This window comes from Myxocyprinus asiaticus, chromosome 14 (genome assembly GCF_019703515.2).
Source record: "Myxocyprinus asiaticus isolate MX2 ecotype Aquarium Trade chromosome 14, UBuf_Myxa_2, whole genome shotgun sequence".
Lineage (NCBI taxonomy): Eukaryota > Metazoa > Chordata > Actinopteri > Cypriniformes > Catostomidae > Myxocyprinus > Myxocyprinus asiaticus.
This window is the reverse complement of record NC_059357.1, coordinates 30,378,690-30,401,343: the sequence shown is the minus strand read 5'-3', so window position 1 is coordinate 30,401,343 and position 22,654 is coordinate 30,378,690. Positions and strand designations below refer to the sequence as shown.

The following is a 22,654-nucleotide window of genomic DNA, read 5'->3' as shown; positions in this document are numbered from 1 at the left end:
GATTTGTATAATTCCTTTGGTGAACAAGGCACTAATGTAACGCAGACAGCGTGTGTACATAAATGATGCTATCAGCGAATGCAATTAAACGCAAAGTGAATTCCCCCCTGAATTTTTTAACCTGACAAATAATATTCTCACCTGATCCAGACCATTTTCCTTTGACATCCGTCTCAGTTTGCACTCCAAGTTGACAATCTTGGCTTCTTTACGTACAGTCTCAATTTGAAGTTCATCACTCTTTTCTTCCAACTCCCTTATTTGTTTGCGGTACTTGTCTTTATCAATCAGACACTGAGAAGCAAGATGTTGGGCATCATCTCTTGACTTGAAAGCCTGTTGGATACAGAAAAGAGCATTAAATCAGTAGCCCTTTTGACTAACAGGAAGTAAACTGGTCTAACAAACAGGAACAAAAAGGAACTTTTGCACTCAACCTGGTCTCGCTCACGTTCCACCTCTTCAAGCTGAACCATGATGGTATTCATGCGGTTCTTGTACATGTCACAGTCCTTCACCAAAGTGGAGCACTTTAATTCAAGGTCTTCCTTCTCTTCCAGATACTATGCACGAGATTAAACATTTCTCTATTAAAACGGATCAAATGAGTTTGGTATAATAAAGAGTAAAGTGGCATCATTCAATACTGTATCACTCGACATCAAGTGGCAACCTTCTGAACTATTGAGATGTTTTAGAGGCAACATTTTGTAAGTTTCCTTTCAGCACATTAGTAATACGTACCCGTCAGACCATAATTTCACACTAAGCAGTTTTATGTGGCTCAAACCCTGCTGACTGCATGTCACAAAGGCAAAGCTACAATCTCCATCATTACAGAGAAAATACTCTGCTGTGGCATAAATCTCCATTTTGCTTTTGCATAAATTTCCATATAGCACATCAAGAATGTTGCAAAGATTCATTTCCATGTCAATAAACAAAAAAATAGATATCAAACTGCTTTTTGGGAATGTGGAAAGGGTCCACATTCCAAAGGGAAAGAAGTCTGATTTGCTTTGGCAAGCATTCTGCAAGGATTAAACTCTACAATATTTCATTGTTTTATTTAGTTTTTATTTAGATTTTATTGGTCATCATTTTCATTGTTGTAAGTTTTTCCTCTGTTTTAGTTTAATTGTATTTTATCAGCATATTTTGTTCTTTAGTTTTAGAATTTTAGTGCTGCCAACGTTAATGTGCTAACTGACATCATTTAAAGGTGCACTCAGTAATTTTTTGAATATGTCATTTTGGACTTACACTGACACCTAGTGGTGTGGATGCAGCATCATTCAAACACAACAGTTTTCAGTTACAGATGCCATAGTATACATTTACAATTCACAATCAGCTATAATTAATTTAATTCATGAGTGAAAGTGTCCAATAACAGGGCAGTTTCTGAGATTAAGCAAGTAGTATTCGGCTGGTCATGTGATTCTAACATGGCAGCCGCCATGAGGGGACCCTCTCCATGTAGAATAAAACAGCTTTTATAAGGTCAAGGTCAGGATCAATTTATTTATAGAGCACATTTAAAAAATAGTGTATACCAAAGTGCTGTACATGGGCGAATAAAACAATTAATTAAGGGGAAATAAAAAAGATTAACATTAAATACAATAAACTACACAATAAACATTCATACAAAAGCCAAAGAATATAGATATGTCTTCAGACGTGATTTAAAAATGTGAAGTGTAGCAGCGGATCTAATGTCCAGAGGTATGTTATTCCATAGTCTAGGGCCGACTACGGAGAAGGCACGATCCCCTTTAAACTTCAAGCATGAGCGTGGTGTATGCAGGAGATGTTTATCAGAGGATCTGAGAGTCCTGGAGGACTGTTGATGACTAAAGAGTTCTGAGAGATAAGATGGGGCTAAACTATTAATAGCTTCAAAAACAAATAACAAAATCTTAAAATGAATCCTGTATTGGACTGGCAACCAGTGAAGAGATGCTAGAACAGGTGAAATACTTTCCCTCTTCCTTGTTCCAGTCAGCAACCTAGCAGCTGCATTTTGGACTAACTGCAAGCGATACAGAGATGAATGACCAAGACCCATGTACAGTGCATTACAATAGTCAAGTCTGGATGTGATGAAGGCATGAATAACTAACTCCAAATACTTAAATGGTTTTATTTAGCAATCAACCTGAGTTGGATAAAGCTGCCCTTCACCATAGCACTTATTTGTTTTTCAAAATTTAGAGCCGTGTCAAAGATCACTCCCATGTTTTTGTCAATGGGGTGAACATTTAATGACAGGGTCACTAGATTGCTAGTGATATCAGAGACAGTGCTAGGGAGGCAAAACACAACAATTTCAGTCTTGCTCTCATTTAGCTTAATTCAAGAAGTGGTACATTAGATAAGCCCCAAAAGAGGTCTGGCTCTGATAATAAGTCTTTGAGCCCCCTCTCCCTCTTCCTGTCTTACCCTGAATTCTGACACTTTTCACACGTCACTTCAGATGCACTGCTAATTAGAGATGCAGCACATTGCAGAAGGGACCACTTAGAGCAGCCAGTCCTCATCAGCCTCTGTCACTTCTCATTCTTGTGACAAGTGAAAAGCCCTTTGCCTACACTTCATTATTTCTAGGCGTCAACTAAAAACTCTCATGCAGGGACCATATTAAATACGCAATGCCCCAATGAGACCAATGTAATATCACATTTAGCATGTTTATTATGAGGTCATTTGAAAATTCAAGACGTGACCTAAAGTCAACCAGTCTGACCTTAGATGCTCTGTTCTTTTCACACTGAAGTTAGCTGCCAACCTAGACAGCATTTGAAGGCGAGCTATTGAAATGAACGCCGTTCCAAATAGTAGGCAGTAAAATTATTCTGCCTTCTAAGATACCTAATTTTGGCCATATATTAAGGTAGAACTGCATGTGTCCTTGACAGACAAGGAAATCCAAGAATGCAATTGTGAAAAGCTCAGTGAAGAAATTCAAGTTCAAAGAAATATCAACCGTAAACACAGCAACTTATATTTCATTCATTATAGAAAAATATCAATAAAACTGTTCAGTCTCATTAAAAATTGACTATTTTACCCAATATATGTGTGTTATGTATTGCTATAGTTACTACAGCAGTGGTTCTCAACTGATCAACTGGTTTTGGTTCAGGATACAGATTTTGCATTGGATGTCAACACAATATCAAACCTGTAATCCATATTTAATGCAGTATCCTTTATATTTTACTTTTTTTTACCTTGTATTGTTATGTTAATGGTTTTTAAGGATGAGGGCATGTCATGCAACCTGCCCAATGCTGGCATCTGCCTTATTTGGCAAGCTAACATGGGCTACCAAGCAGAGCATGTGAGCGACGATCATGAGTGCTAATGAGCGAGAGCGATGTTGGAGCAGAGCGGCTGCCTGCCTCAATAAAAAGTGAATGCACTCAGCCTTCCATCACCATAATGAAATCCTACGGTAACAAAAACTGTCACTCCTAATTCGCTAAGACTTCCAACTTGGATTTTCTCAGATTTACTTGCCTGTTAAATATGTTAAGTTTATCATTTGATTCACTCGGTGAATCACTTGTCATTTTATTTGTTTGAATGAGGTACAAACAACAAAACAAAAACCTCCATCATATAGGCATCCAACCTAATCTTACATTCCTGAGCACAATTCCAGTGGAATTTGATCGCTTTGCTCCTTGCCACACTCCGCTCACATGCTCTGGTGACGACTGCTTTAAGACTACATGGGAAGCATGGCTTCCCCTAAAATTTCATTAGAAATACAGATATGACATGTTTGATATATGTACAAATTATCTATAATATTTAAATTTTTTAGCGAATACAAGTGTAAAGAATCACACATTACTTTCACGCCGTTCGTAAGTTTACAATCCACTTTTTCCTACATGAATATGTCCATGTAAGTTTGTGGACACACGGCTCATCTAGATCCATTGAAGCATGGCTATGGCAGATACCAGTAACATGCAAATCAAAGTGCAAATGATCAATGTTCATTGGATGAGTGGCTTTAAACGCATCATTTTGGGTCCAGTCCAGAGGCTGTGCTTCTTTGGCTGTCTATGGGAGCCTTATAAGCGCTATTTACTTTGACTCTGCATCTGATTGCCTATTGGACATTGGGCTTTCAAAAAAAAAAAAGATTCTTGCATAGAAGCCCAGCTTTTCTATATGATGATTGGCCGAGCTCCCAAATGGGCAGGACCTCACAACAAACGGCCAGTCATGGGAAAGCACCGTTGTGCTTAATTGGGATCAGTTGTGAGTTAAGAATCCCATTTGCTCCACGAGGAGCACTATTTGTGTTTTAAGAATTTCAAATCAGTCATTTAAGAGGTGTCATTTCAGTTAAGATGACAGTAGACAGAGAGGCAGCTCAATAGGTTTTGGAACAGAGCTTGAGTGTTCAGCTGAAATGCACTAAAATGGTTATAAAAGGAGTATGGCTGGTCCTGACCTTGTCCCTGAGCTCCTCAGCCTGTCGAACCTCCTCATGCAGGTTATAGAGTCTGTTGACGAGCTCCTGACGATCCTCCAGAGCTTCCTGTCGATCATGCTCCAGGATATCCAGAATGGCCTTGTCTGAATCAGGTAGAGGTCCCGGCTATGCATTAAAGAAACAAAACAAGCATGCAAAAAATATCTGATAACTCTTCCTTTGAAAGACCTTTTCCAACTGTTTGCTTTTCACTGTTTTCCATTTACTGTGATGTAGAAAGGATCCTCACCTGTATGATGGACTGCAACTCCTGGAGTTTGATCTTCAAGACCTCATTCTCACGCTCCAGCTCAAATATCTGCTCCTTCCGAGGTCGGTTCTCAATGTCATTCTTCAATTTCAAAGACTGTCTCCTCTCCATTTTACACTCCTCCTCCAACTTGTTGAGTTTGTGTTTTAGCTGGTCAATCTGAAGAAAATGGTGAGATAACAAGCAACATTTGTGTCTCATGTAGTCAAATCATTGATATTAAAATAAATGATCTAAGGAGACTGGAGACCTACAACCTCCTCATGAAACACTTCTAGATGATACAATGTGAAGGATAAAGAGATGTATTCATATAGAGCTGTTCAGTTTGTAGTCCTTAAACCTGTGAGTGAAATAGCATTTTCAAGCCATGGGTTCCTTCAGGGTTTATGAGTAAAATAGGGTCTGTGGATAACATTCTTTCTCACGTTTTGATCTACAAGATAAATTACACACTTATACCTCAGATGAGAATTTTGAAAATGCTATGTGCTTAAAAAAAAAGTTACGTTTCTACTTAAGGACAACAACGCTTGTCCGATTTGTCAAGCCTCCAAAACTAGCATCCTTGTTAACAAATTATCTTTTTTAAAGCACACAATGTTTTCAAAATTAATGTTTGAGATACCATATGTAATTTATGTAGTAAACAAATGTGAGTCACCTATAAAAAAAACTATTATCAAGAATCCACACTATAAAAAAATCTTCCTGAGGTAACCTTAAAAAATGTGCTTCATGTGGTAACATTTAATTAGCTGGTTTTAAATTGAAATTAGCTGCCATCCCATATGTGTGACTTTCTTTCTTCTGCAGAACACAAACAAAGAATATCTCAGCTCTGAAAGTCCATACAATGCAAGTGAATGGTGGCCAGGTCTAAAAAGCAAATAAAGGCAGCATAAAAGTAATCCACCTGACTAAACTGGTTAAATCTATATCTTTTGAAGTGATATGATAAGTGTGGCTGAGAAACAGATAAATATTTAAGTCCTTTTTTACTATAAATTCTCCTCACTGCCCAGTAGGTGACGATATGCACAAAGAATGTGAATCGGCAAAAACAAAAGAAGAAGAATGTGAAAGTGAAAGTGAAAGTGGAAATTTATAGTAAAAAAGGACTTAAATATTGATCTTTTTCTCACCCACACCTACATTACCATACCGCTTCTGAAGACATGGATTTAACCACTGGAGTCATATGGATTACTTTTATATTGTGCCTTTATGTACTTTTTGGACTTCCGATTTGTCAAGCCTCCAAAACTTGCATCCTTGTTAACAGATTACCTTTTTAAATCACACAGTGTTTTCAAAATTCATGTTTGAGATAACATGTAGTTTATGAAGCAGAGCAAATGTGAAAGTCTCTTCAAGCAATGTTAACCACAGACCTTATTTTACTCAAATTGAAAACCTCTTTTATAAAAACCTATTACTGAGAGAACCCACACTGTGAAAAAAAATTTCTGAGGTAACTGTAAAAAAAAAAAAATGCTTCACGTGGTAAAATCTAAATTAGCTGGTTTTATTAAAGGGATAGTTCACCCAAAAATGAAAATTCTCTCATAATTTACTCATCCTAGCCATCCCAGATGTGGATGACTTTCTTTCTTCTGCAGAACACAAACGAAGATTTTTAGGAGAACATCTCAGCTCTGTAGGTCCATACAATGCAAGTGAATGGTGACCAAAACTTTGAAACTCCAAAAAGCATATAAATGCAGCATAAAAGTAATCCATATGAATCCATGGTTAGATCCATGTCTTCAGAAGTGATATGATAGGTGTGGATGAGAAACAACATTCAAGTCCTTTTTTATTATAAACTGACCTCCCTGTCCAGTAGGTGGCGACATATACAAAGAATGCGAATCACCAAAAAGAAAAAAAAAAGAAAAAAAAAAAATGTGAAAGCAAATGTGGAGATTTATAGTAAAAAAGGACATAAATATTGATCTGTTTCTCACCCACACCTATCATATCGTTCTGAACATACAGATTTAACCACTGGAGTCTTGTGGATTACTTTATGCTGCCTTTAAGTGCTTTTTGGACCTTTAAAGTTCTGGCCAGCATTCACTTGCATTGTATGGACCAACAGAGCTAAGATATTCTTCTAAAAATCTTAATTTGTGTTCAGCAGAGGAAAGAAAGTCATTCACTTCTGGGATGGCAAGAGGGTGAGTAAATGATCAGAGAATTTTCATTTTTGGGTGAATTATCCCTTTAAATACAAAAATGTTATTTAATCTGACTAAATTTACCTGACAAATAGGTTACACCAGCGAAAGTAACTTTTATGGGTTAGATAAAGTAGAAATAAATCTTTGAGGTAACAATGCCAGGTTACCACTTAACGAATTAGCCTACAACTCATGACTGAACAGCTCTATTAAATGACAAAAAACAGCTCAAATCTGCCCGCTACCCTTGCACGGTCTCTGACCTCTAGCTGCAGGTCTCGGCTCCTCATAACTGCCATGTTCTTCTCCTCGCTGAGCTGGGCATACCGCATAGCCAGCTGATAGTTGTCATCCTTCACCTTGATGAGTTCATCATTATAGTTATTGCGCTCTTCTTTCATCTTATTGTAGCGCTCCTGGAAAGTAAGCAGCTCCTTGTTGGCCAGCCGAAGCTTCTTTTGCTCGTCTTCTAGCGTGCGGCATTTGGTCATGAAGTCAACTCGTTGCACATCTTTAGCCTTGGACTGGTGCTGCAGCTTTATGACCTCATTCATTAAAAACTGAATGAGCCCTTCCTGCCCCTCTTCCACTGCAGGTAAAAGAAGAAATACAGTCAATGCAACACTACTGCACAAAAAAGTATCATGGTAATACTTCACAAGAAACTAAATAAACTAAATAAATCTAGTCTAGGTTGTGCACATTTTTGACAGGTAGTGTAATACTACAATATATTTCAAAGTACCATGGAATAACCATCTGATACCATCACAAGTGCCACAGTAATTTTTAAGTGTACTACATAATCTAAAAGGGAATTCATAGCATATGCTCATAGCACAGGGGAAGCAGCTGGAAGATGGTAACAAAGATTTTAAAGGGATGATTGCAGGTCATTTAGTTGTGTGCCATTTAAATTTTAAGTAGCTCACCAACTATACTAGAGCATCTGCGAGTCGGCTCCTTCCCTGTGATGAGTTTGTAAAGGTCAGGGTAGTACAACTCCAGACTCTCTAAAAACACCACATAGCCACGCTCCCCCTTTGTGTGCAGGATATCAAGCAGCCGACCTGAAACAAAAACCATTAAACATTTATTTTTTTGCACTGTAAAAAGTGCAGTTGTTACCTTAATGGAATAGTTCACCCAAAAATTAAAATTCTGTCATTATTTACTCCTCATGTTGTTCCAAACCTGTATTACTGTCTCTCTTCCGTAGAATGCAAAAGGAGATTTTTAAAGAATGTACTGGTCCCTCTTTTCCACTCAGTTACAATGAATAAGCTTTCAAGCTTCAAAAAGAATGCAAAAGATTAGTCCATATGACTCTTGTGCCACATTCCAAGTCTTTTGAAGCCACTCTATAGCTTTAAAGTCATTATTCACTGAAAAATCTTGACATCCTCTCAGGCTTACTATGGCTTGATTTGTAAACCAATTGTTCTGTTGAGCTGAATCTTTCCAATGAACCATTGGTTCAGATCACAAAACTGGTCTGAATGAATCACACAAATCAGACTGATCCGGTTCTCGAGTTCAACTCACTGATCTGGTTAACAGCTCACTGGAGGGGAATGTTATCAGTGAATAATGACTTAAATTTCTGTCTGTTTCTTGCCCAAAGTTATCACATGACGACTTTGAAAATAGTGCACAAGTCGTTTGGACTACTTTCATGATATTTTTAATGTTGCTATTGCTTTCCCGTTTATTGTAACTGCATGGATAAAAGCAATCAGTACATTCTTCAGAATTTCTCTATTTGTGTTCAACGGAAGATAGGAAGTGCTAAGACTTTTAATGACATTGATGACGTTTATAACCATTTTTAAGCTTTAAAGTGAGTTACTATCAAATCCTATTATATGTAAATAAGTGATTGTGACATTCTTTAAAATATCTCCTTTTGTGTTTTGCAGAAGATATGACAGAATTACATGAGGGTAAGTCAATTATAACAATTTTCACTTACTGGTGTAATTCAAATTACCGGTAGTCAGGTCGATTCAGTCATATTAAGTAATTTATTGAATAAACCAGTTAATTCTTGTCACATTGAGGAAGCACATTTTCAAAGTTATCTGACAAAATGTGTGTTTGTGTGTTGTTGCTCTACTATAATCGGAATTTCCTGATCTGTCTTTGATAAGGCAGTGCATTGTATTTTAAATCATCAGACAAACTCATAACAGAAAAACACTTGAAAGATCTTCTGTATTATGTACCAGACTGCCAGTCTCAAATGGAAAAGAGAATCATTAGGGAGCTGTGAAAATCCCAGCCGTGGTAAACAAGCTCTCTGATGTGCTGCATTGTGACAAACAAACAGTGCAGACTTTAGCAAGCAGCTTGGGCGAAAACCTTGTCATCCATTTCGCCTGTGGCCATTGAGAAGTTGAAAAATGATACGGGGGTTCAGGAAGGAGTCGTTGGGAAAAGAAAAACTACAGTGGCAGCTCACAGGATTAAAAGCATCCATTCATCATCACATTACAGCACTGGGAAAACAGTGAAAGATGGCCGACGAGTAACTGATTGATGGTGTGATTTGCATGTAAATGTTTTTGGCATGGAATTTGCATTTGCATATTCCCATGTTTCATATTATTGTCACCATCATGTATAATTGTTGATGTATTGGCAGTCTGACTGATAAATACAAAACCAACCTTGGACAGATCAGTATAACAACATCAACTATACAATATCAGGGTTCCCACTAGAGGTGTAACGGTTCTCTGTAAAAAATGGTTCTGAGAGCATTTGCACCGCTGTTCATCTTAAATCTAACAGCGCATCTGGAGCATGTGGTTTGGTGAAGAAAACACAGCTTCAAATAGACATGCGGAGTTACAATCTCCGCTAATGCACTGTATGGCTCTGTAAGTTGGATATGCGTTGCCTGTGTTTCACGTAGGTCAACTTTATACAGAGGTTAGCAGTTCAATTAACTGTTAGTTGTAAAATCAGTTAATTACATCACAGTTCTGCATGCATTGGTGTGTAGTTGAAAATGGCAAGTGGAGAAGATAAACCGTTGAAAGAGAAGCCCCCTGTTTCATTTAAGTCTCCTGTCTGGAAACATTTTTATTTGCAGTCAATTACAACAGCAATGGTCAAAAAACCTTGACAAAACAGTCACTGTTTGCATAAATTGCTCGACGCGAGTGCCGTAAACGCACGGCAATACATTGAATCTATTGCTGATATCACCCTGGTATAAATAGCGCACATAAAGGCACTTTATGTTGATGCATGTAGCATAATAATACAGGTATTAAATTAAAATGTGGATTTAGTAAGAAAAAATATTTTTTTAAAGTTAAGGACCTTAATGAAATTAACCATGATTTAATAAGAGTAATACTGAAGTAACAATGACTGTTGTAACCATGGTTTTGAGACAATTAACCTTGGTTTTACTACAGTAATACTGTAGTATCCATAGAGTAACCATGGTTTTACTATAGTAATATTTTATTACTTTAATTTACTATAGAAATATTTAAATAATTTTTTTGGTAACTATGGTTGTACTACAAATACCATGGTTAACTATGGTTACAGTAGTAAAACCATGGTGATTTTTCATTAGGACAAAGTGTTTGTTACCAAATAGAGTAGCCTTCCTTTGGATTTGGCAGTATTTTAAGGGGTGGGTATCAATACAGATTTCCCAATACGATTCCGATTCACAAGCTCTCAATTCGATTCGATTTCAATTCGATTTGATATCGATTCATATGGGTATATTTCAGTTATAGTGTCTCTTTTGCTCACATATGAAGAAATTCTCTCCCAGCTCATGCTGTTAATTATACAAGGGACCTTCTAACTAGGTACAATATGAATATATTAATTTTCCTAATTATATTTGATTCGTTTTTCATCATTTGTCACATTTTAGCTTTTTAAAAATGAACAAATCAATGTATTTAATCAATAAATATAGTATTATATTGCATGTGTTATATTTTACGTTATATATAAATTTTTATTGTTTAAATTTGTACAATTTACAGGTATTTACATTGATTTGTTGAACACGTGCTTAAAAACGGTATTGTCTCTTTAAGGGAATCCTGCATTTCTGTAAACAGCATCTGTAAATAAGCAAATGTTAACGAGAGAGACTGGAATGTATATTCACTAGAACTTCACATGACTCTTCCAAGATTACTAATTTCTGAAAATCCTTAATATTTCCAAGTTTTCCATGACAGTGGGAACCCTGCAATATGCTTAACAGCTCAAATAATACATGATTTTTAACACAATAATTTATGTATGTCCTTTTATAAAATTAGAAGCTTCACATTTTCTACCTTTAAACCATCTAAACATTGGCCCCATTCACTTCCATAGTAAGTGCCACACTGTAACCTCAATTTTCACTTTTTTTAAAGAAAAATTATTTTTGTGGTAATCAATTTTATGCCACAAATGCTGTCGATTGAGCTTAACTTGTATTGAACCCAGAATATTCCTTTTAGCCAATAAACACACACTAAATCACTAAACACACACTGTATGGTACCTGCTCGGTTGGGTTTTGACTCGAGCAGACGAGAGTTCAGCACTTCATCTTCATCCTGCTCATCGATGACTTTGCATTGCCGCAGGTATGAAGTCATTTTGTTGGGGTTGATGAAACGGCACAGGATGCACCTGTTCTTCTCTGCGTTCTCCCACAATGCCTCTCCATAGTCTAGCATGTCCATCAATGAGCCTCCGTTCTCCATTCCTACAGAGGCCTATGTGAGATAAGAATGATGTTTGAGACACTATTTCAACACTCCTCTCACACTCACAGCATCAACAGCACATCAAGATAAAAAAAACTGAACTTATAAATGCATGCACAAAGATTAGATGTGTCCATTCAGAGGTAAAAACATGCTTTAAGTTGTAAGTTAGTGCTTCAGCACTATAGGCATCAGTTTATATAAACAATCATCTGTAAATACCTTCAGCAGAAGATCAACATTAAAATACATTATCATGCATGGATGACCTGCAGCTGTGGTGGTTCTGTGCTTCATCATGACACATTTGTGCCTTACAGCGGGCGTTCTTCTCTGTGGTATCACATGCTGCCTCATTTTAGACAAAGTGTAACAAACATTATCTTTTTTAAAACCTTGTGGACATAGGGCGGTCATCGAAATAGGAGATAAATACATAAAAAATTGGGTCCTGACCAGTGTTATGATAGGCAGGCAGATTGTTTTAAGGGGATGGAAGTCGGCTGGAGCGCACTCAATTCGGGAGTGGTGCGAGGAAATGGGGAGGGTGACAGCTTGCGAGGAGGTGTCGTGTAGAAGGCTGGGGATCTGGGATTCATTTGATGTGAAATGGGGTAGTTATTTGACGTTTTTGGGGGACTCTCAGGGTAGTTTTAGATGTGTATGATAATTATATTTTTTATTTTATTTTTTTATTATTATTTATTTAGTTAGTTATTTTTTCTGTGTGTGTGTACTTAAGTGAGACCACGGGGTTGTTCGTTGGGGGTCAGGTTGTTGACTGGGGAGGGGGAGGGGTAGTAGTGGGAGTTAAATGTTGATTCATTGTATATATGTTTTGTTTTTCTTTGTCTTCTTTGAATCAATAAAAATGTTAATCTTAAAAAGTTACAAAATTCAATTTGATGGAATTTTGTTCTGAAATTTAAATGCATCAATCTGAAAAAAATAAGCTAAAATAAATAACTAAATAAATAAAATTACATTTGTGGTCAGTGGCTATGAAGTTGTCATAGCATATCGCTTAAGCAAAAGCCAACAGAACTAATATATAAAAATATTTTTTCTCCACTAGTTCTGATAACCTTCTGAACAAGGTCTCATGTGAACACGCAAGTGCACATGCGTCAAGCGCAAGGACACGTGCACAGGCTTCTCTCATGAACGTGCATAAGAGAGCTGGGTGGAAGTGGAGTGTTTTGGTGAATAAGGACTGAATTTTTGCTTTGTTTTTCACCCAAAGCTATCATATCTATTCAAAAGGCATGGATTAAACCACTCAAGTCGTATGGATTACTTTTATGCTGCCTTTGTTATTTTCAGAGCTTGAAAGTTTTGGACCCCATTGACTTAAATTGTATGGACAAATACACATCATACATCCTATAAAAAATCTTAATTTGTGTTGCGCAGAAGAAATAAAATCATGCGAGTTTGAGACAGCATAAGGATAAGTAAAATGATGAGGTTATAATTTTTGGGTAAACTATACCTTTATAAATTAAGTTACATTTTAGACACAATATGGCCAGTTATTTTGTTAAGTTTTGCTCCGGCAACAAAAATATATCCAAAAGAAACCAAAACAGGAACAATCGTTGCGTGTTGCTGTGACATTCACGTCGTGTGTCATCTCTCAGTACATTATATGTGAAGTTAAAACATATATTCACTATAGAAATTCTCATGACCTAAAATTTTTTACAGTGTGTGAACCTGTACGAATGTGAATGATCCATGTGGGAACTCTGCAATAGTGATTGCTTAATTTTCCATGTCCATATCTTCGGAGCTTCCAAACTGGAAAGGTTCATGCAATTATGAATGCTCATGAGTTTGTTTCATATATTAAGTTTTTTTATTATTGATATAGCCTAAACAACTTTGAGAACATTGGAAATGTTCTCGACTTATATGATTTTTTTTTTTTTTTTTTAAACTAGAGAATAAAAGTTCCTGTCCACTACATGCTGAATTCCAAGAGTCCTGACGTTTCTTAAAGGAATATTCCGGGTTCAATACTAGTTAATTAAGCTCAATCGAAAGCATTTCAGGGCTCCAGACTAAAAAAATGACTTCGGAGTCATTGGCTCCTAAACTGAAACATTAAGGAGCCAAAAGGAGCTGTTTTTAGTCACCAAATCACAGAAATGCTTGATTTAGATTGCTGTTCAGAAACAAGATGGAAAGCCAAAGAAAAGGAAGACAGTTGATAACCCATTAATCTGATATAAGAGATAAAATATTTTTTTATTTAGTACTGCTCTTCACAATCTACATTACAGATATTTACAGAAAGTATAGTATGCATATAGTAGTGTGTTGTCTTCTTGAGCATCATTGAATGTTTGCACCTTGTGTAATAGTTGTGTGCAAGTCCCTCAATTGCCCTAAGTGTCAAAAGCTTGATCTTATATATATATATATATATATATATACACACACACACACACACATACACACACATATACATACATACACTGCCGGTCAAAAGTTTTGAAGCACTTAATCATTCTTTATTATTATTTTTCCCCCATTTTAGAATAATATTTAAGTCATCAAAACTATGGAATAACAGAAATGGAACTATGGGAATTATGTTGTGACTAAACAAAATCCAAAATAAATCAAAACTGTGTTATATTTTAGCATCTTCAAAGTAGTCACCCTTTGCCTAGAATTTGCAGACATGTACTCTTGACATTTTCTCAACCAACTTCTTGAGGTATCACCCTGGGATGCTTTTTAAACAGTATTGAAGGAATTCCCATCTACGTTGAGCACTTATTGGCTGCTTTTCTTTATTATTTGGTCCAAGTCATCAATTTCAAAAACTGTTTTTTTTATTATTACAGGTGCATCTCAATAAATTAGAATGTCGTGGAAAAGTTCATTTATTTCAGTAATTCAACTCAAATTGTGAAACTCGTGTATTAAATAAATTCAATGCACACAGACTGAAGTAGTTTAAGTCTTTGGTTCTTTTAATTGTGATGATTTTGGCTCACATTTAACAAAAACCCACCAATTCACTATCTCAAAAAATTAGAATATGGTGACATGCCAATCAGCTAATCAACTCAAAACACCTGCAAAGGTTTCCTGAGCCTTCAAAATGGTCTCTCAGTTTGGTTCACTAGGCTACACAATCATGGGGAAGACTGCTGATCTGACAGTTGTCCAGAAGACAATCATTGACACCCTTCACAAGGAGGGTAAGCCACAAACATTCATTGCCAAAGAAGCTGGCTGTTCACAGAGTGCTGTATCCAAGCATGTGAACAGAAAGTTGAGTGGAAGGAAAAAGTGTGGAAGAAAAAGATGCACAACCAACTGAGAGAACCGCAGCCTTATGATTGTCAAGTAAAATCGATTCAAGAATTTGGGTGAACTTCACAAGGAATGGACTGAGGCTGGGGTCAAGGCATCAAGAGCCACCACACACAGACATGTCAAGGAATTTGGCTACAGTTGTCGTATTCCTCTTGTTAAGCCACTCCTGAACCACAGATAACGTCAGAGGCGTCTTACCTGGGCTAAGGAGAAGAAGAACTGGACTGTTGCCCAGTGGTCCAAAGTCCTCTTTTCAGATGAGAGCAAGTTTTGTATTTCATTTGGAAACCAAGGTCCTAGAGTCTGGAGGAAGGGTGAAGAAGCTCATAGCCCAAGTTGCTTGAAGTCCAGTGTTAAGTTTCCACAGTCTGTGATGATTTGGGGTGCAATGTCATCTGCTGGTGTTGGTCCATTGTGTTTTTTGAAAACCAAAGTCACTGCACCCGTTTACCAAGAAATTTTGGAGCACTTCATGCTTCCTTCTACTGACCAGCTTTTTAAAGATGCTGATTTCATTTTCCAGCAGGATTTGGCACCTGCCCACACTGCCAAAAGCACCAAAAGTTGGTTAAATGACCATGGTGTTGGTGTGCTTGACTGGCCAGCAAACTCACCAGACCTGAATCCCATAGAGAATCTATGGGGTATTGTCAAGAGGAAAATGAGAAACAAGAGACTAAAAAATGCAGATGAGCTGAAGGCCACTGTCAAAGAAACCTGGGCTTCCATACCACCTCAGCAGTGCCACAAACTGATCACCTCCATGCCACACCAAATTGAGGCAGTAATTAAAGCAAAATGAGCCCCTACCAAGTATTGAGTACATATACAGTAAATTAACATACTTTCCAGAAGGCCAACAATTCACTAAAAATGTTTTTTTTATTGGTCTTATGATGTATTCTAATTTTTTGAGATAGTGAATTGGTGGGTTTTTGTTAAATGTGAGCCAAAATCATCACAATTAAAAGAACCAGAGACTTAAACTACTTCAGTCTGTGTGCACTGAATTTATTTAATACACAAGTTTCACAATTTGAGTTGAATTACTGAAATAAATGAACTTTTCCACGACATTCTAATTTATTGAGATGCACCTGTACATTTTAGTTTTATAATGAAATAAATTAATATGGTGGCACAATTATATTTTTGTCTACAAAACTAATTTCAAACATTTAAGCATACGCCTTCAGATCTAAAGATTTTTTAGATCATAAGAAACATTTCAGTCAAGTGTTTCAAAACTTTTGAATGGCAGTGTATATATACAGTTGTGCTCAAAAGTTTGCACACCCTGGCAGAAATTGTGAAATTTTGGCATTGATTTTAAAAATATGACTGATCATGCAAAAAAACCTGTCTTTTATTTAAGGATAGTGATCATATGAAGCCATTTATCATCACATTGTTGTATGGCTCCTTTTTAAATCATAATGATAACAGAAATCACCCAAATGGCCCTGATCAAAAGTTTACATACCCTTGAATATTTGGCCTTGTTACAGACACACAAGGTGACACACACAGGTTTAAATGGCAATTAAAGGTTAATTTCCCACACCTGTGGCTTTTAAAATTGCAATTAATGCCTGTGAATAAATAGCCAATGAGTTTGTTAGCTCTCACGTGGATGCACTGAGCAGGCTAGATACTGAGCCATGGGGAGCAGAAAAGAACTGTCAAAAGACCTGCGTAACAAGGTAATGGAACTTTATAAAGATGGAAAAGGATATAAAAAGATATCCAAAGCCTTGAAAATGCCAGTCAGTACTGTTCAATCACTTAATAAGAAGTGGAAAATTCAGGGATCTCTTGATACCAAGCCAAGGTCAGGTAGACCAAGAAAGATTTCAGCCACAACTGCCAGAAGAATTGTTCAAGATACAAAGAAAAACCCACAAGTAACCTCAGGAGAAATACAGGCTGCTCTGGAAAAAGACGGTGTGGTTGTTTCAAGGGTTGTTTCAATTAACCTACTTGGTTAATTGCAAAATAAAACACACAATGAGGGTGGAAAAACTTGAGGATGAGTAACTTATTTTGTGTATTTTTTTTGTTAGCAAGCAAGTCATTTTACAGATACATCAATGATGAAAAGAATTTTTGTCATTTTTTATCTCTGAGACAGCACAAAAAAGAAAGGTAAGCTGACTGAAACAGGCAAATTCCTAGCAGACACAGTGGTAGTCTGGTATTGTGTGAATAAAAAAATAAAAAAACAAACTTTTTATAACATTTAAAGCCTTTATCCAGAAAAATATTGCATTCAGCGCCTTTAGTATTTTAAAGGACCAAAAAGAACCATTACATTTGTGACCTCAAAACCCCCAACCCCAAAATGGTTTGGTCCCTCCCAATGTTCAAGACATGGTTACGGCCTTGATCATAATAATTAAACTTTCTTGAGGGAGAATCAGTTTCAGGGCAGTCTCATGACCAAAACGTCACTGTACCGACTCATGCCATTCTCATCTCAGTTCAGACAATTTCATCACAGGTTCTGCAATTTTCAGATTTATCGTGCGTATTCAATATAAGTTTAGTTACATTATACAATCATATTAATATTTTAGATCCCCTAACCCAACCCCACCTAAATCTAAACACATAATTTTCCCACGACGCTTGAGTAAATAACAAACATGGTATCCGAGGAAGACTTCACTATTTTATTCTCCATTGCTTCACTTTCTTTCCAGATATTCCAGAGTTGTTGCTCTGTTTGTTTCCTTAACTTTCTATCACGAGCTGCAGCGAAACTGCGCTGTAATAGTGGGGTTTCCCTTTACGTAAACTCAGGGATTCCCTCAATGTATGAGCACATATACGTGAATGTGAGGGACCGTCGATCTTTTACATTGGTGTGTGTAAATGGGTATAGTTTATAGTGTATGTGCTTTTCCCGCTTCATGATCCACAGACAAACACAACCAGCTAACATTTATGAGTGATTCTATGTTTATGTTTAAGGAGGATTTTGATGATAAAAAAAAAAACAAAGCACAGTGTTGATGTGAGACAGGTATTATTTGCGCATGCGACAGTAAGTGGTGCCAGATTCACATGGGTCACGAAAGAGAACCAGAAGAGATCTCGAGTGCGCATCTGATCATATCTGTACCACTCTGAAGAAAGCAGCGTTCTATATACTTTTATGTCAGGAGGATCTTTAGTTTATTTTGTTATAAATAAATAAAAATATTATCCTGCTAGTAACCCAAATTTTTACCAAATGTAACTGTAATCTGAATATGTTGGGTTTTTATGTAACTGTAACAGATTACAGTGTGTAGATCAGTTTATGTTTCACCTACTTTGAACAGACAATTTGAAGTGTTTGTGTGCTTGTCTGGTCTGTGAGCCATTTTAATAAATATCCTGCCAAAACAAAAATAATTGTACTATAAACTCATGATGTCTCATATTTTCCCTGATTTCCTTGGGACGGAAATGTAAATGTTAATGTGCAGTAATGTTTTAATGCACAGCTCTGCACATCTGGGTTTCTTTGCATATATTTTGTGATGAGATGTGTTGAAGGTGCAGTTGATCCCCTTCGGCTGTATAATACCAGCACTGTTTTCCAGCCTTTGCAAATTAAATCAAACCATTCTACTGATTTGCCCACACACGCTTTTGCATATTCCTGTGTATCTATCATCCCTCGCTCTGCACTGCTGCAAATGCGATAAAACTCATGACATCTGCCTTTTCGCTTTTGCCCCCCAGGCTTAGGAAGAGCTGCATATTTGAGTGCAAACTGGCCGCAATAGCATCTCTTCCCCATCCCAACAAGAGAGGAGTCATCTGATCTGAGATCAGTGGGTGGGTGACAAGGGAGGACAGTTTCTGGAAAGGACTAAGTTAGTCTCAGCATCAGACAGCAGCATACCCACAGAGACCCCACAGCTGGTTCACTGACCATCTAATGCATATTACACACAAAACTGGAAAGCACTTTCTCCAGCTGGCAAGCTTCAATCTGATTGGCTGGCTTTACGCAACTTCTGTGAGTAATGGCTTTTTTCAGGAGCAAAATGTTTTAGCAGTCAATCTGGAAACAAAGTTGTGGTTAAAAGGTACCGGTTAGGTACAATAAGCACTTTTAAGGACTAATCACTGGATTTGCCAAAGGTTTGCTGGATAGTTGTAACAATCTATGACACTGAAGAACAGGGACTGTAAATGTTCCAAGGAACAAAAACGAAAACAAAATACATTTTTTGAAGAACATAACTGAAAATGGGAGCAAAGTCCCATGAAAACTTTATTTTTAAATGTTGGTAACTGCTTAATAACAGGTTTATTTCGTTCTGATATTTTTTTTCATGAAACCAAATTGTAAAAATGTTTTAGCAGTAATTTTTGGAATTGCACCTCCTCCTATTTCACCAAAAATTAGTCTTCTCTCTTTTTAGTTGAACATGATAAGCATGTGCTTTGATTCTGAATGAAACTGCACACACCTTTGCCTTAATGCACATTAGGGTTGCATTGTTTACCAGTACTAATGAAGTATTGCGTTACTACAAAAATCTAAACGGTACGATATCATCTTGATGCTAATTTCAGTACCATATTACAGTATGCTGTCATTAGCAAAATGAAATGAGATGTGACAGTTTGAAAATAAAATAAAAACATCTGGATATGGCCAAGTGTGGTCATTAAACAACAATAATTAAATATTATACAGTCACATGCACTGCATGCTACAGAATGAACAAGAGGTGCCGCTCTGCTCTGTCATATGATTCCAACACACACAGACACATGGGCGCACGCATGCGCACACTCACACAAACGCAGCACACACTACTGGTGCTTAATTTTCATGCAGTGTTTAGAGTATAAATGGCTGTTAACACTTAAATGAACTCCTCCGGTGCAGCTCGGAGATTTCAGCTGGAGAGTCGCGACGGGAGTATCCCAGCATTAACGGAAAACTTGATATAACTAACCCATCAAAAACAGGAAGAACTCAAAGAACTCGCTTCATATTTTGAACCCCTAAAAGGTTCTATTTTTAAGGGTTCTATCAAAAGAATCCTAAAGGGTTCTTTGAGCCAGGTGAAAAGATTCCATATACAGAACCGTTAGGGGTTCGTAAAATTACTTTTTTGTTTGGTTTTTAAATTTAGTTTTAGTTTTTATTACCATAGAAATTGTTTATTGGATATGTTAATTAAATAGTTCATAAAGATACTATATCACTAAGAAAGTGAAATAACCTTATAAAACACATTTAAAGGTCCCTCTTAAATGAAAGCTCTATTCAACTGGATGCGTGAAATTGAAGACAGAAAAATTTAATATTCAAAAAGTAGCAATAATACTCATAATAACAATTCTATAATATTAAATGGTTGTTTTGTTATTATTATTATTATTATTATTATTATTATTATCTGTAAGCAATATCACAAATCCAAGTGCTTTATCAGCATGTTGTGATTCAGCCATAGCAGCTTTGTGCCACAGGTAATAAAAATGTTAATACTTTTTAACATTAATAATGTGTAGCTCTGTTGTGCAGCATTTTAATTTCTCAAAAATAAAATTGCAATTCTTTTGTAAAAAATAATAAAATAAAAAATAAAAATTACGTATTATATTTTTATTTGATTAAAGCTGTATGTATGATTAAACACCATTTGATCATAACATTTGATTACAACATTTAACATGGAATCCAGAAAAATTCAAACGGAAAACGTATAATTTGTACCTGTGAGACTTTATGCAGTTCTTTTAATCATCATTTTCTGTATAATTTCATAAAAAAATCTGAGGCTTTTTATTTGTTGATTATAGTATCGATACCAAGGTACCAGAGCTGGTATCGTACTGAAGCCAAAATTTTGATATCGGAGCAACCCTAATGCACACTGAGGCTGTAGCCTTCTGTGTCATGCTTTAGACCTTTTAGACAACTATGTATAATTACTACATACATATACATGCATGATTAATCCAGAGATTAAAAAAATATTGAGGTAAAAAGAACATTAAAAGTATGTAAAAAGTCTTCACTGAATTATTGTTAGGTATGACACATTGATACAGATCTGTAATTAAAACAAATAAATAAAATCAAATATTTCAATAATTATTACATGTTTAAGGGGGCCTGGGTAGCTCAGCAAGTAAAGACGCTGACTACCACACCTGGAGTCGCAAGTTCAAATCCAGGGCGTGCTGAGTGACTCCAGTCAGGCTTCTTAAGCAACCAATTGGCCTGGTTGCTAGGGTGGGTAGAGTCACGTTGGGTTAACCTCCTCATGGTCGCAATAATGTGGTTCTCACTCTCGGTGGGGCGCGTGGTGAGTTGTGTGTGGATGCCACGGAGAATAGTGTGAAGCCTCCACACACACTAGGTCTCCGCGGTAACACGCTCAACAAGTCACGTGATAAGGTGCACGGATTGACTGTCTCAGACACAGAGGCAACAGAGATTCGTCCTCCACCACCCAGATTGAGGCAACCCACTACACCACCACAAGGACCTGAAGCGCATTGGTAATTGGGCATTCCAAATTGGGGAGAAAAGGAGAGAATAATAATAATAATTATTATTATTATTACATGTTTAAAATAAAATATTTGGCCAGCATAAGATGATGTTTAGTCCAAACGTGCCCATGCAGTGTGTGTGGGTGTGTATGTGTGTGTGTGTATGCAGGAGAGAGAGAGATTTTGGTTATTTATTGATTTTAGATGGCCAGATGCATTTTTGAAATATTTGTAATATTTTTGGGGATATATTTAATATTAAGAATACATTTAATGAAAAGACGTTATTTTATATAGGCTTCTGTATACTTTGCTTGTTATGATTTCTATGCTGATAATACCCCCACATGGGGGAAAAAAATAAATAGCTTTTTATCATTTATTTTGCTTGAGGCAAATCCTTTATTTTGAGCATGTTTTTCCAGACTACTTGAGAGATATGGTAAGACTGCAACTGGTACATCACCCACTCTTAGCACAGAGTACTGTCATTTAAAATATACTGTAACTAAATCAAGAATCACGTTAGTTCAGGCAGGCCACAACAGTCAGCTTGAATCAGCACACCCATTATCATAACATGTACCAATCAAGTTTAGACATCTGTCATAGCAGTCTTCAAATTCACAGCCGCCTCGTTGCATACTGCATGCCACATTTAAAAACCCACCTCCATCCCCACCCCCTCCTTAGCATCAACCCTGCTGTCTCCCTTCTTTATCTCATTGTCAGCGATTCTAGGCAAGCATTGTTATCTTGTATTAACTATTCTATTCATTGTCAACTGTTATTAGTATGTCATTTATACTGTTTGTGTGCCAACATTGTCTGCATATCTGTTTGGTTATCCCCCAGGGGATATATTAAAAAAACTGCTGCTCCCCCTGCCTTGCAGGCACAGCCACATGGAAGGCACAGGGAGTTTCACTCAGAACAGATCATACCACCAAATATACCTGTTGCTATGTATCAATAAACTACTGATGAAAGTGGACTTGACTGAACCATTCTTTAATTTTGATTTAACCAGTTACCAATTGGAAAGGAGGCAGTGGAACACTGGAACCGGAACGGAAAAATACAGTTTCTGCTCAGAACGAACAGA

The 22,654-nt window shown here is 36.8% G+C and overlaps 1 protein-coding gene across 1 annotated transcript in view; it reads right to left on the bottom strand.

The window, feature by feature from the left end:
* The window catches only part of LOC127452339 (caspase recruitment domain-containing protein 11-like), a 59,528-nt gene that overhangs the window by 19,080 nt on the left and 17,794 nt on the right, over positions 1–22,654 (bottom strand). Inside the window, exons 2-8 of the mRNA XM_051717753.1 lie at positions 11,493–11,709; positions 7,888–8,025; positions 7,219–7,544; positions 4,749–4,928; positions 4,478–4,624; positions 438–563; positions 142–336 (exon numbers count right to left, since the gene is read on the bottom strand). Coding sequence (XP_051573713.1) covers positions 142–336; positions 438–563; positions 4,478–4,624; positions 4,749–4,928; positions 7,219–7,544; positions 7,888–8,025; positions 11,493–11,697 — 1,317 coding nt within the window. The 5' untranslated portion in view covers positions 11,698–11,709. The remainder of the gene's footprint in view (positions 1–141; positions 337–437; positions 564–4,477; positions 4,625–4,748; positions 4,929–7,218; positions 7,545–7,887; positions 8,026–11,492; positions 11,710–22,654) is intronic.